The sequence below is a fragment of the Trichomonas vaginalis genome, chromosome II (genome assembly GCF_026262505.1).
Source record: "Trichomonas vaginalis G3 chromosome II, whole genome shotgun sequence".
In the NCBI taxonomy this organism is placed as follows: domain Eukaryota; phylum Parabasalia; order Trichomonadida; family Trichomonadidae; genus Trichomonas; species Trichomonas vaginalis.
The window spans coordinates 9813212-9828373 of record NC_067204.1 but is presented as its reverse complement, the minus strand read 5'-3'; the positions used below and the strand labels follow the sequence as shown (position 1 = coordinate 9828373).

At 29.6% G+C, this 15162-nt stretch overlaps 6 protein-coding genes across 6 annotated transcripts, besides 1 other annotated feature; 4 read left to right on the top strand and 2 right to left on the bottom strand.

Annotated features, from left to right (window-relative positions):
* Window positions 1-16: 16 nt before the first annotated feature.
* Window positions 17-1237, top strand: TVAGG3_0516430 (uncharacterized protein; the record flags this gene model as incomplete). The annotated part of the gene is made up of 1 exon (XM_001310235.1): window positions 17-718. The coding sequence occupies one exon, from the start codon at window positions 17-19 to the stop codon at window positions 716-718; it is 702 nt and encodes a 233-aa protein (XP_001310236.1).
* Window positions 1238-2979: 1742 nt separating this feature from the next.
* Window positions 2980-3465, bottom strand: TVAGG3_0516420 (protein ubiquitination; the record flags this gene model as incomplete). The annotated part of the gene is made up of 1 exon (XM_001310236.1): window positions 2980-3465. The coding sequence occupies one exon, from the start codon at window positions 3463-3465 to the stop codon at window positions 2980-2982; it is 486 nt and encodes a 161-aa protein (XP_001310237.1).
* A 1032-nt stretch (window positions 3466-4497) lies between these two features.
* TVAGG3_0516410 (N-acetylmuramoyl-l-alanine amidase family) lies at window positions 4498-4734 on the top strand (the record flags this gene model as incomplete). Its single annotated transcript, XM_051237094.1, has 1 exon — window positions 4498-4734. The coding sequence occupies one exon, from the start codon at window positions 4498-4500 to the stop codon at window positions 4732-4734; it is 237 nt and encodes a 78-aa protein (XP_051094918.1).
* Window positions 4735-4758: 24 nt separating this feature from the next.
* TVAGG3_0516400 (uncharacterized protein) lies at window positions 4759-4974 on the bottom strand (the record flags this gene model as incomplete). The annotated part of the gene is made up of 1 exon (XM_051237093.1): window positions 4759-4974. The coding sequence occupies one exon, from the start codon at window positions 4972-4974 to the stop codon at window positions 4759-4761; it is 216 nt and encodes a 71-aa protein (XP_051094917.1).
* An 832-nt stretch (window positions 4975-5806) lies between these two features.
* On the top strand, window positions 5807-6685 carry TVAGG3_0516390 (uncharacterized protein; the record flags this gene model as incomplete). The annotated part of the gene is made up of 1 exon (XM_051237092.1): window positions 5807-6685. One exon carries the CDS (start codon window positions 5807-5809, stop codon window positions 6683-6685), a length of 879 nt encoding a protein of 292 aa, XP_051094916.1.
* Window positions 6686-6835: 150 nt separating this feature from the next.
* Window positions 6836-15162: part of a mobile genetic element that runs on past the window's edge.
* On the top strand, window positions 10986-11234 carry TVAGG3_0516380 (organellar and viral DNA polymerase type B; the record flags this gene model as incomplete). Its single annotated transcript, XM_051237091.1, has 1 exon — window positions 10986-11234. The coding sequence occupies one exon, from the start codon at window positions 10986-10988 to the stop codon at window positions 11232-11234; it is 249 nt and encodes an 82-aa protein (XP_051094915.1).

The window sequence follows — 15162 nt, the reverse complement described above, 5'->3', positions numbered from 1 at the left end:
AAACATAAAAATCAGGATGTCCAAGAAGAAAGCCGAGGCAAAATCAGGTAAAGATCTGTCAGAGCTTGCTGATTCACTAATAGAAGTAGAGGACTTAGAAGATGTTTCTAATTCAGATCTCTGCAAACTTCAAACATTTCTTCCTCAACAAATTCCTTTATTAATTCGCAGCTCAAAATACGTTATCGCAAGGAATTACTCAAGATTGCTTGATAGGGTTAAAGAAGAATTAACAGTTAGAACAGCGTATATCGTTCCAGCAAAGAAAGAAGAATTTACTCATCCAGAATTAGAAAAATATGATGAAGAAACAGATGCAAAGATTCGCATTATAGAAGAAAGAGCCATTAAATTAGATCAAGAAGTTGTTAACGTTTGGGAAACTCAGTTAAAACAAAAATATTTTATACCTTCTCCTGCAATTGCAGAAATGAGAGATAGGGCGAAGCGAATGGAAGATAGAGGAGATATCGATGGAGCCAAAAAACTTAAAAGACAAGCAGATGAACTCGAAAAAATGGATAATAACAACATGGAAACTTCATACGCAGAAGATTTACACAATGCACGTATGGAATCTAAGCGAAAATGCAATCAAGAAATACTAAAATTAATAAATTCGAGGCAAGCAGCCAGAGATGAGCTAGAAAGCTCTTTGAAGGCCAAGCAAACAAAGAAAAAGAAACATTCCGCAAAGAAAACATTCAGAGATATTTGAATTTGTTATTTTCAGCAATATCAAATATCAAATTTCAATTTCTTTACAAATTTGTTTGTATTTTTTGTTTTGATATACAACAGAAGCTTATTCCTTACAAATTCACACATTCAAACTTTCTCTCTCTTGAAATACTTTCAAATGTACTCTTGGAACCGCAAAGTTGGATTCTTCATCAGGATTTATCTGAACGATTCATATCTCCACATTCTCTATGTTTACTTTGAAAAAAAAACTATAAATTTAAATTTAATTTTACCTAATTGTATGTAATATTAATAATAAACATATCTTAAAATACTAAAAACTACTTTTTAAATATTTTTGGATATCTAAGATTTTGAAATAATCCTCACCAAGAATACTCATATTAGTTTATGAAGAATGATATAAGCTAAATAAGTTGAAAGTCAAAAATGATTCCCCGGGGTTGATTGCGTCACTTGTTCCCCAATCCCCAATCCCCCATGGGGTACTGGGGGACCTTCAAAAAAGAATGCGGGATTGGGAAAATTTGTTTTCCTGATTATAATATTTTGACACATTACAAATAGACTCTGACTTCATCAAACAAAGCTCCTCAATTTTTGTCTGCCAGCGTCCCCCACTTGGGTGACGCAATCAACCCTCGGGGGACAAAACTACATGTTTAATTTGAACATATATTAAAAATTTTAATTGTCATAAGCATATGCATAAATGCGCTTTATTCTTATCTTCTGTGACATTTATATTTTGTTTAACCATGCTCGACTAAGAACTTGACAATTTCTATTGAATTCGCTTTGATTGCAATGCTAAGAGGGCATTCATTAATATTGAGAGAATTTCATAAAATAATGATGAATATTAAAAGAAAGATAATTATATAAAACAATGATAAATATGAAAAGAAAGAGAATGCAATAAAATAATGATGAATATTAAAAGAAAGATAATTTCATAAAACATTGATAAATATGAAAAGAATAAAGATTTTATAAAACAAATTTAAATATAAAAAGAAAAAGAACTGTATAAAGCAATGATAAATATGAAAAGAGAATCCAATAAAATAATGATAAATATATAAAGAAAGAAAACTCTGTAAAACAATTATAAATATGAAAAGAAAGAGAATTTTATAAAAATAATGATAAATATGAAAAGAAAGAGAATTTCATAAAACAATGATAAATATGAAAAGAAAGATAATTATATAAAACAATGATAAATATGAAGAAAAAGATAATGTAATAAAACATTGATAAATATGAAAAGAAAGAGGATTTCATAAAACATTGATAAATATGAAAAGAAAGAGAATTTTATAAAACAATGATAAATACGAAAAGAAAGAGGTTTTCATAACACAATGATAAATATGAAAAGAAAGAAAATTCTGTAAAACATTGATAAATATGAAAAGAAAGAAAATGAGCTTCATGTTAACATCTGAACCATGTTCAACTAAGAACTTGACAATTTCTATTGAATTCGCTTTGATTGCAATGCTAAGAGGGCATTCATTAATATTGAGAGAATTTCATAAAATAATGATGAATATTAAAAGAAAGATAATTATATAAAACAATGATAAATATGAAAAGAAAGAGAATGCAATAAAACAATGATAAATATGAAAAGAAATAGAATTTTATAAAACAATGATAAATATGAAAAGAAAAAGAATTTCATAAAACAATGATAAATATGAAAAGAAAGAGGATTTCATAAAACATTAATAAATATGAAGAAAAAGAGAATACTATAAAACAATGATAAATATGAAAAGAAAGAGAATTTCATAAAACATTGATAAATATGAAGAAAAAGATAATGTAATAAAACATTGATAAATATGAAAAGAAAGAGGATTTCATAAAACATTGATAAATATGAAAAGAAAGAGAATTTCATAAAACATTGATAAATATGAAGAAAAAGAGAATACTATAAAACAATGATAAATATGAAAAGAAAGATAATGTAATAAAACAATTATAAATGTCAAAAGAAATAGAATTTTATAAAACAATGATAAACATAAAAAGAAAAAGAATTCTATAAAACATTGATAAATATGAAAAGAAAGAAAATTCTGTAAAACATTGATAAATATGAAAAGAAAGAAAATAAGCTTCATGTTAACATCTGAACCATGTTCAACTAAGAACTTGACAATTTCTATTGAATTCGCTTTGATTGCAATGCTAAGAGGGCATTCATTAATATTGAGAGAATTTCATAAAATAATAATGAATATGAAAAGAATGATAATTTTATAAAGCAATGAAAAATGTGAAAATAAAGAGAATATAAATTTTGTTGATATCTTCTCCATTAGAAAGTAAATAAGATGCAACATCATAATTTCCGAAATACATACTTTCTGCTATTGAATCAAAAGTTTGTCCAAAATTTGATTTAAGATACTCTGCAATTTCATAGTTTCGATAATCCAATGCTGTATTAATCATGTTATCAAATGATTTACCATCTTCAATCATTTGCATAAAAATGCTACTATTTCCGCCTTGAACCGCATATTTTTCGGAGTAATTAGTGTATAGAGCTCCTAAATTTTTAAAGTAATTGAAACACAATTCCGAGCCATATTTAATTGAGCAATCAAGTGGTGTGATTTTATTAATCTCCTTTTTAATATCAAGGTTTGGGAATTTACTCTTAAGATCATCAACTTTATCCCATTGAATATAGTATAAAGGAGTTTCTGTTGAATACAAATTCAGGATTTCTTCTTTCATTTTAGGTTTGAAATTTTCAAATTTTAAACCTTTATAATGTAGAAGCGTAGCCAATTTCTCATTTTTCGGTTTGATTAGGCATGAGAATTCATTTGATATCTTTTCGTAAAGTTCAGTAGTATATGTGGAAGGGTTGTGTGACTTTTTTTGTTACGTCTATATATAGATGAAGGTATATTTTCACATCTTCTATATATAGATGATATAAAAATTTTTTCTTACGTTTTTTAAGTCATGAATTCGTAAGAAAAGCGCGACATTATTAAATAAATTAGTAATAAATATTTATATACTAAACACATTTTTAAAAAATTAACATTAATTTAAAATAATTTATTTTTTATCTTTTATAAAAGAAGCTATATATAGATGATGTCAGATATTCCGCGATTAATTAAACATTGTTTAAATCCTGAATGGAATCAATGGAGTCATAATCAAAGACCTCATATACGAGTAAAAGAAATTAGAAATAATTATTTTCATGAATAAAAGATTCACTACCATAATGAAATAAAAAATAAAAAAATAAAAAAATTTTTAAAAAATAAACTTTAAAAATTATGTCTCAGAATCAACATTGAACTTTAAGAAACTAATGATTATTTGAATTTATGAAATCAATTATTTGATTCATTCTTTCTTCAATCTCTTCTATTCTTTTTGTTAAATCATCTATTTTCATTAATGAGGTGATTCTTGATTGAGGAATAGATTTCAAACTAACCACTCCTTTTATTTTTGAAATTTTGAATCCATCAACTTTAAACATTTTATTCAATTTACACGTTGTCAATTCTTCAAATAATTTTTTATTATTAGCATAATAGTCATTAAATTCTTCAACAGATGAAAAAATTTTTATTTCAGTAATTGGTTTAACAACGTTTATTTTTTGTTGAACATTTTCACTTTCATTTATTTCTTCCTCCTCTGTTTCATTTATTTTTAAAATTGGTTTCATTTATCATTAAATAAAAATTAGAATATAAGTGATGAAATATATTTTTAATTTTAATGAAATAATCAGAAATGGCGGCAGGATTCTTTAAAAAATTATGGGATGGAATTAAGAAAGCTGCGGGTTGGGTTCATCAAAAGATTATTAAACCCATTGCAAACTTTTTGGCACCAGTAGCGAAAACGGCAGGAACTATCATAGGTGGAGTATTAGGTGCTAAAGCAGGTAATCCGGCGATGGGAGCACAAGCAGGTAACGCAGTTGGTGGAATTGCTGAAGGAATACTTAATAAAATAGGAGGTAGATAGTGGAAAAATAAATAAATATTATTTTTATCTTAGTATCGGTTGTAGTCTTTGATAAACTTTTTCTCCTTTATTTAATATTTCTCTTATTGGGGCAGCTTTTGGTGTTATTGATTCAGCAACGTCACTAATTGCTTCTTTATTCTTAAATATCCAATTTGCTCCTTTCTTCAATGTTTCCCAAACTTTACTCGCTCCTCTTTTTACTTTATCCCACAGTTTCTTAAATATACCTGCAGCCATAGTTGATTATTTCATTAAAATTAAAAATTCATTTCCATCTTTTAATTTTGATTTTTTTATTTAATAATAAATGACGACTAACTATTTGGTGCCAAACACCAAACCGATTAATGGAAATGTATTTCATTCATTCGAAAAGATAAATGAAATATTTGCAAAGAATGACGGTAGAAGATATTATAGAGAACTTGAAAGTTCATGCTATGACTCTGATACTCCATATTTTGATGATAAACAAACTCATTTAAGAATTACAAATCCGGCTCATGATGTGAACCAATTAGGTGACACATATATTAAACGCAAAGTTAAAGCAACTCTAGTTTCAAATAAAGCTTTCACATGTGATGCCGCTTTTAAATGCATGCGTTTATTCGTTGGTTACAAATCATCAAATCAAAGCTTTAAACAATTAGAAGTAGAAACCGAAAGAGGTGATGCTGGTTATCTTCAGATGGATTGCGCCCGTGAATCTTTCGCATTTGCAACATATAAACCAAAATCAGAAAGGAAAGTTAAAAAGTTTGTTCATTCGTTATATAATAATGTTCAAAAATATGATAACTCAGTATGTGGTAAATATATTGACCCTTCAGAAGTTTTCAAGAAAGCAAATGAAGAAGTTGATGTCACTTTTGATATGATTATTCCGGTAAATGATTTGTTAGCATTTCAGGCGTTCGATGATTATCCTAAATCATTTGGTGATATCATTCTTAAATATTATGTTTTCAGGGATACTTTAGTATTTTGTCAGGTTGACCCGTTAAGAGTTGCTGATTTACAAAATTACGTTTATGAAAAGATAACTGATGAAAATTATGAAAAGATTATGAATCATGTTTATAAATATGATCGTAAATTCCAACAAATCGGACTTCCTACCAAATTAATTACAAGCTTAGCCGCTACATCTGCTGACGCAACAGTTGATAACGTTATTATTTCATGCACAAAGATGGAAGTTTTAGAGGATAAATGCATTACACCAGGATACGGTTTAATTGAAGAATCAGTTAAAGCAATACCACGTTTATTTAGTAAGGAAGATCCATTCATGATTCCAGCTCAACATATTGACGTTCGTTCACTAAATGGAGGTTGCATCACTCCTGAAGGTATCAGTTCAGATTTCTCATACGCTCTTCATAATGTTACAGATGTTGTGTTAACATTTCCGAAGAATGCAATGCAAAGAACGGTTTTAGAAAATCCAATGCTTCGAGGTCTTCAGGTCACTATAGATTCCAGAAACTTCCCCGATCAAGCGATGACCACAATGGGTGACATATTCTTTACACGTATGCTTCAAGCTTCTGATTTAGATGGAGTGAATGAATGCACGGAAGAATACGAGGACTCATTAACTAGACCACTGAATGCAGATGATGGCACGCCATTAGCTAGAACATGGAAAGACCAAACTTCATTCTTATGCACTATTCCAGTTCAACGTGATGGAGCGGGTATATTCTTTGATGGATTAGAAACTTTCAACTCACAAGTTACAGTACAAGTGAAAGCTTATCCAATCATTCAGGGTGAAAATGACACTTACTGTTCAAAGGTGACAAATCCTCCTCAGGTTTGGTTTACTAGGACTACATATTGGACATGGACACCGGATGAAGGTTTGAAATATCATCCAACAGGTACACCATCACAGTATAGAAGTTCATATGATGAAATATTGATGAATAGAAATGTTTAAAATTATAAATTTATTTTTGATTAAATGGATTTAAATTCATCCACCCCTTATGAAGAATTAGCAGGAGTATATAATACATACGTAGATGATATGATTAATGAAGCATTGAGTGATAATAGAAATGCTCTATCTAAGGAAAAATTAATGAAAATTCCATATTCTGAATGTTACTTAAATTCAATCACTGCAGCAATTGGTAAACAAAATAAAGGTAAAACATTAACGATATTAAAACAAATTATCATTATTGCTAACACTTCCACATATTCACATGTGTTAATTTATATCAACCGTTCAGGTTCACCTTCAGATGATACATTTGAATCTTTAAAGCATTTAATCAAAATTCCAATTATTTATTTATCACAAGAAGAAGCAGAAGATTATTTAAAAAACTTTTTAATGTATAAAGAATTATATAATACAATCAAGAAGCAAGGATTAGAGGATAAAATTATTGATAAACAACGGGATGAATTATTTGAAACACTTTCTATTTCAAATTTTGATAAAGAATTTTTGCATTCACTAATTTTTCTAGATGATGCCGTGAAATCAAAACTAATAACTAATGAGAAATCATATTTTAATCAATTATTAACTCAATGTCGACATATTCAATGTTCATTCTTTATGGCTGTTCAATATTTCAAAGCATTAAGCACAAACATTAAATCAAACCTGTCCACCCTTTTCATTTTCAGTGGTTTTAGTCGTCAACAGTTGAACGTTATGCTTTATCAAGTGAATTTACCAATGAGCATTAATGAACTTTACACACAATATCAACAATTAGGTGAACATGGAAAAATAATAGTTGATTTAAATAAAGGAGGTGTTAAATTTGATTAACTTTTTATAATTAATTTTTATTTTTTATTTATAATTAAACATGACAGAAATAGCAAATCTTCTACAGGTTCCATTAAAACAAGGAACAAACAAAAAGGGTGCATATAATAGAACTATGAAAGTTCCCGATGGAATGAAAGAATTAGTTCATATTGTTGCTGGTCTTCAAAAAGATGTTAAACAAATGAGAAACGTTTTAACATTACCAGAAGCTCAAGCATATGCCAAACGTCATGGACCAAATTGGGAAGCACATGAAGCAGACATTACAGGACCAAATGGAAAACCTGATGGTATAAATGAAGTTTTCGTTACTGATGGTCAAGGTAATATTAAAGTCATAAATGGTTACAAATTAACTATAACTGATTATCCTAAACGTAAAGCATATAATGAACGTTATCCTATGCAATTTGATGAAAATGGAAAAGCTGTTAAACAACACATTGGAGAAGGTGAACATGGTCCAATTAATTCATACCGTTATAATCCATATTCTTATTTCAATGCAGAATTAAATGCTATTGAAGAGGGACCGGATGGATTACCACGATATTCTAACCAGTTTGATGGTCAATATGCAAATATTAGACCCGAAATTCCAGCTAAGAAATTCTTTAAAGTTGCTTTATTCGATCCAGTGTTCAATGAACAGAAAGAAGCAATGAAAGCAGAATTTAAACCAATTCAAGTGGCAAGAATTTCTTCATCTTCACTTTCAGAAGCGTTCAAGGAATTGATAAAGAAACCACTTTATTCTCAACAAGGTTATAACTTTGATTTAATTAAAGAAAGTGATAGACGTAAATTAGAAAAATCAGATGATTTTAAGAATGCATGTAATGAAATGATTAAAGATATTGTAAATGATAAAATAAGACTGGAAGAAACTCAAAGCAATATCAATAACATAATTGGTGCAGTTACAAAGAAAGTATAAGCAAACAAGGATGAACCTTGGGATATTACCGTAACAACTAAATAAAACTTTAAATATATTTTTCTTTTTTTTATTCAATTATAAATGAGAAGACGTTTCACAAGTCAAAAGAACACAAACGCAAAAGCAGAGATTACGGTTGGTTATAACGTAAATGATGATAAATCACGAATTATTCAAAATGTTAAAGTTAATGTTAGCCCTGAATTAACAAATATGATAGGAACAACAAAAAATATTGAAACTATTGTTGGGGATGTTTCTATCTATGAAGAAAACAAATATTTTAGATGGCAGTTTGTACAGTCCTTAAGAAATGGTATGCGGTGTAAACTCATTCCGAAAAATAACAATGAAATGTATGTAAGCTATATAAAGAATGATGGTACACAAGTTAAAGTTCCATTAGACAACAACTGTTACTTAAACTTATATGGAGACGAACAAAAGAAATATTTAAGAGTTTATGAAATGACAGATATGACATTGTCTAACCTAGCTCCAGCACCATATTATTATGACTATGGAGATGATGTCAGAACACCACATGTAGATGAACAAAAGCTAACATTATATTTAGATTATTATAGATATAAAAGATATAATGCAATAGAAAAAACAAGAATAGTATATTATTATATAGATGACAAAAATAAATTTATAGTCAAGATTTTACCTACCCTGAAAACATAAGATTATATTATAAAAAATATTCCGACACAAACCAGAAGAAACCTGAAATAGTTGCACTATATTTTAAGTTCAAAATAGACAATCCTATATTATCTCATATGTTTGATTTAATGAACCCAGTAGGTTCTATTTATACGTCTATGGATGCAAGAGGTCCTCAAGTAATGTTTGGTGTTGGTGCATGGGAACAAATAGTCGACAAGTTTTTGTATTGTGCTAACTCTTCAAAGGAAATGGGTGGAAGTAAAACGATTACAGGTGAAAATTTACCTGCACACAGTCACTACATAGATTTAAGTACATCTCAAGCGGGTTGGCATAAGCATAGATATTGGGATTGGTCAGGAATGACAAAAGGTAAAGGATATGATGTTAAAGACGACGTTAAGTTTGCTATAAATTGTTACTGGAGTGACACTCAGGAGAAGGAAACCATACACATTTCGTTTCAGGATATACACAAACAACGGGACAAGGTAAAGAATACATGCCACCTTACATGACAGTTTACGCATGGTATAGAGTTCAATGAAGCTGCTGACGACTCTATTGCGTTTTACCCTCGACATAAATTAGTTGAAAGTAGGAATGGCAAACTTGCTGAAACCATTGACGAAGCAAAGCGAGGAGTGGTTATTGAAATACTTGGCTATAACATAAACGATGACACTTATAAAGTAAGATATGAAGGAGGCGTTGAAGATGTTATACCATCTAAGAACTTGAGAGAGTCAATGACAACACATCTGGGACCATTAGAGCGGGAGTACTGGAAAGACAAAAATAAGCCAGAAATAAGAAAATTCTTCTAAACTTTTTCATTAGATGTAAATCAGACATGAATGAGAACAGTCATGATATTATTAATGGTACCATTTATTTTTGTCATAAAGACGCAAACGGACTCTTTGAGTCCTGAGGTCTTTCAGACCGAAGCGGCGAGGACGAAGTCCATGAACAAAAATCATGTTTATGTTAGCATGTTAGATCTCACCCGTTTTCTAACCACTTTTCTAACATGGTCTAAAACTCTCGAAAATCATGAATTTTTGACATTTCCTTATGAAAGAAAAATAACGCTAATTTTTTTCTAAGAAAAATTTTTATCTTGTATGTAAAGATATGATTTCAACAATAGGTTCTACAACACTTCAAACAACAACTTCACCAAACTCTTTAGTTATGAATCCAACATCTATGTTAGTAGAGATGAAAAGCTTCATTCCTTCTTCATATACTTTTGAGACAGAAATACAAAGAATTAAGCAAGAACTTTTAACAAGTAATTTAGACTGTAGTGCGAAAGATGAAACAAATGAACAGTATCTTTATGACATGCAGGACATTATTGACCATTTACCCAAATTGCCTGAAATCCAACAACAAAAGCTCACTATTCATGAATTCGATGAAATAGAAGTGAAACCAACTGACTCAGTAGAAATAAAGAAGTTCATACGTAAAGTAAACTATGAGTTTCTAGGATATCATTGCAACCATAAAGTTATGGACAAAGATTGCGACATGGTATATAAGAACATCTCTGACATATATAAATCTGGGGAGTTTAAGACATACGACAACTTTGTTTCATTAGTTGCTGAATGTGTTTGGGAAATAAGAGATAAAGATAGAAGAGGTAAGGTATGGCATGAACAGTTAAAACCAGCAGCTTTTGAGTTAAAGAAAACCATTGACGCCTTAGTTGTTCTAGCAGGTCAAATTTCAATGTATAACGCAAAAATGAATCCGCAATGTTCAAAATGTAAAGCAGCAATGAGGAAATATAACTACTCCGTCAAAGAGATAGAACGTATGAGAAACGACTATGCTGACTTAAAGAAAGAAGTAGAGAAACCAGCAGAAGATAAAATGGATATGTTGACATTTCTGAACAAAAACTATCCAACTGCTGACGATTTCCTATTATCTGATGTCAAGAAGAAATATAAAGAAACCTTCGGCATAGTTAAAATTTTTGATATCCTTCGTGAAGAAATAGAAGCTACAAAACTGTTTAAAGTCATGAACCATCGCAACATATACCATGTAAAACGCTTGTAAATAGTTTTCTTCGATGTTAGAAAAGTGGTTAGAAAACGGGTGAGATCTAACATGCTAACATAAACTTTATTTTTGCATTAATCCCACTATGTTGTCAAAATGTCATGTTGTCAAAATGTCATGTTGTCACTATTTTTCAGAGAAGTTAAATTACCGAGTGACACATAGTGACATAGTGACACCTTCAGTTCTTCAAAAATAATTCATTAGTTAGAAAATAACGCTAATTTTATTTTTATATCTTTTTTATTTTGTATGTAAAGACAGTAATGACAAACATTGAGTTTGAAACAGTTAGAAAGATAGACGATGACACCAAAGTGGTTAGAATAGGTGATTTAAACGTAAGATACTCAAAGAAATACAACAAATATTCTTTGTCAGACATTATATCTCCATCTGAAAAGAAAACAAACGACTGGGTTAGAAATGCTTCAACTCAGAAAATTTTGACAAGAAATCCTGAGCTTATGATATCAGTAGCATTTCATGGAACAAGAGCATATCTTATAGACAAAAGTCTTATACCAATAGTTTTGTTATGGTTAGACCCAGTTGTTGGATATAACTTCATAACATATGGTTCATTCGATACGGAACGTTGCAGTGAAGGCTTACTTTACATCGTTCAGAAACCGAAGGACTTCAACACAAAAAGATATAAGATAGGAAGGACATATAATATAACTCAAAGATATGACAGTACAGTCAATAGAGTCAAGGTTGTGTTTGTTAATGATATGAGAGCTGCTGAAACAGAACTGCTTGAAGTTTTTGAGAAAATGTATGGTGCTCCACGAAAGGTAAAGAAACGTTTGAAGTAGATGAGATAGATAAAGCTATAAAATTATTTGACGAAGTTGCTGAAAAATACATGTAAAGCGTTTATTTTTGTCTTTTGTGAAAGTCAGAAAATAAAGTTAGTTTTATTTATTTTGTATGTAAAGACAGTAATGTCAACATCAGAGAACACAACAACTACTATCGTTCATGAAGCCATTAATGAAGAATACGAGTACATACAGTATAACAAACAACTTCGCCTCATTCGTTCGGTCAAAGATGACATGTACCAAATGCAAAGTATAATGAATGCTCTTCGTTCTACAAAGCAAGAGGTGAGAAAAGAGGTGAGATCTCACTTCTTCACCTAAACATTATTTTTGGGTCATTTACACTCATTACGATGAAGTCATGACAAATCATTTTCCATGTTGTTGTCAAAATGTCATGTTGTCTCATTTTTTCAGAGAAGTTAAATTACCGAGTGACACATAGTGACATAGTGACACCTTCAGTTCTTCAAAAATAATTCATTAGTTAGAAAAATAACGCTAATTTTATTTTTATATAAATGAATACCCCGCAAGCTCAAAATTTACCACGAATCATAACAAGGGAGGAAACGATAAAAATGCTGCGAGAACTTGCTAAAAATAACAAACCACTAAAACTGAGAAAATGTGGTTATGCAGTAATGATGGAAAGAGAGATGTTGTCAAAGAAAAATAAAATTAATTTTGGATTGAGTTTAAAAATTCATCTTTATTAAATTCATCTCTTCCAATCAATTTATTTATTCTATTAAATTCTTTTATTTTTGCTTCACTTAGTTTAAGGATTGAACGGTAAGTTTCTAATTTTTCGATTATTTCTTTATCGTTTTTCAACCTCACCGCATTGTGGCTTCTTTTTTGTAATAGCATATTTTTGATTTAATTCTGTTTAGTTTCTTTTTTATATTCATCGTCTGGACTCTTGACTGCTTCGTTGTCACTCATTTCTTACGAAATAAAAAAAATTAAATATTATTTAAATATAATGGAGTAATAAAATAAATCGGAATTTCTATTAATTTATTGTCAACTTCAACTAATGCATTGCCGTTAATATATCTAACAAATTCAGCTATTGTGTCAAATCTTCGTCTTCTTTTTGTCATTGATTTATCAGTTTTTCCATAATCGAGATGAATCAAAACTTTATCCCCTTGTTTAAAATTCATGAGCCCCGAATTAATTTGTTCACGTTTAACATCATTCAACCTTTCCATTTGCTTTCTAATATATTCCCATTCTTTTGAAATATCATTTTTCATTTCCACCGGTTTCATGTTTATAGTTCTATGCCATGTATTATTATAATAATATACTAACTGTTGTATGATGGAGTCATGAATTTTCCATCCCAGTATATCTGACCGTTAACCCCTAACGCATCTCTAAGAGTTCTCATTACCGCATCAACTATTTTATTATGAAACGTATATGGAGAGGATGAAAAGTAAAATTAATTTGTGGGAAATAATGAGTCATAGTTGCCTGAAATCCTTTATCACTATCACCCCTGATATTATCTACTCTTTCATGATCTAGTAAGTATTGAATAGCTCTTCTTGTTTCCTGTTCTGTTTTCCCTTTCACTGGAATGCAATATAAATATCTGGTGTTAATGTTAATGGCAAATAAATAAGTAACGTTTCCTTTTGAATATTCTAAATGATCGATTTCGTATGAATATGGATATGGTGCAAATGAAGGGCGACCAAATTTTTCCTTTAACGGTTGAATTTTCGGGTCAATTGGTTTATTTAATATCTTGAAACCCTTTTTAAAATCTTTTTGCTTCTTTAATGTTTGAAATGGATATAATAAAGTGAATGATGAAGGATTAACTGGAGGAGGTGGTTTTTGGTATTGCAGGTACAGTCGTTGGAGGTTTGGTGTTGCAGGTACAGTCGTTGGAGGTATTGGTGTTGCAAGTGGTTTAATTTTATCCGCTTTGATTTTGGATGATGAAGTTTTGGAATTCATTCCTTCCTTCATTAATTCTGGATGTATTCTATTCATTTGTTTAAATATGCTGTATATAAAGGTTTGATATACTTTTCCCGCTTCGAGTTTATGTTGAAGGATGAATTCCAAAAAGTTGATCTTTATTTAAAAGTTGGGCTGAATGTGTTTAACTAATGAATCATAAATTAAAGCTTGTGCATCATTTTTGGTCTGAAGGACCCGGGCGTTTTGTTTCTTTGTTTTTTGTGGCTCAGGATTATATAATTTATATAATTCATCAATATCTTCTTCTGTTAATACTTCATTTTTGAAATCTTTCAAATGTTTAAGTTGTGATTTAGTTTTTTCCTTTGTATATTCATTATTTTTAATTTTATCTTTAATTTTAGAAATTATTTCATCATGATATTTCAAAAATTCATTATCATAATATGAATAATAATAATCTATATCATCATCCGTTATATTTTCATCATATTTTTGGAGATATGCTTTTAAATCATAATAACTAAGAAAATTTTGATCACGTACTAAATCATCAATTAAATTTTCTAAATCTACGTTATCCATTTATATAAAAATAAAATAAATGTTTTAAGGGTGCCCACCTCTTTGATCAAGAATCAAAACCATCATTCAACGGTTCCTTTTGTCTCTTCTGTGGCATTTCATTAAATAAACGGCATACAACATCCATTTTCACAACATACAGCCTTAGTGTGTGCTCCTGTTAATGCAGTCTTACCGATTGTTAAGCGAGTCATTGACCGTTTTTAAGTTGTAAATTAATATTCTGACCATCAAATATCACTTTATCATTTATTATATCCAAATAATTTTTAGGTGTTAATTGTTTATTTTGTCGTAAACTAACTCCTTTCATTTTTTGTGCAATCTTTTTAAAATCACTTCCATCAATTGAACCGTTGAATGATGTATAACACTTGGGGCATAAAGCAACCATGTTATCACCTTGTTTCTCAATTGCTAAACCCAATAACTTCTTCTCATGTGCTTTTTCTTCAGCTTTATTCTTTAATTTAGGTTTAAATTTCTCATCAAAACAAAAGAAATCAAAAGGTGCGAATTTGTAAATGTTTTTATCATAAAATTGTTTATCAGTAACAATTGCT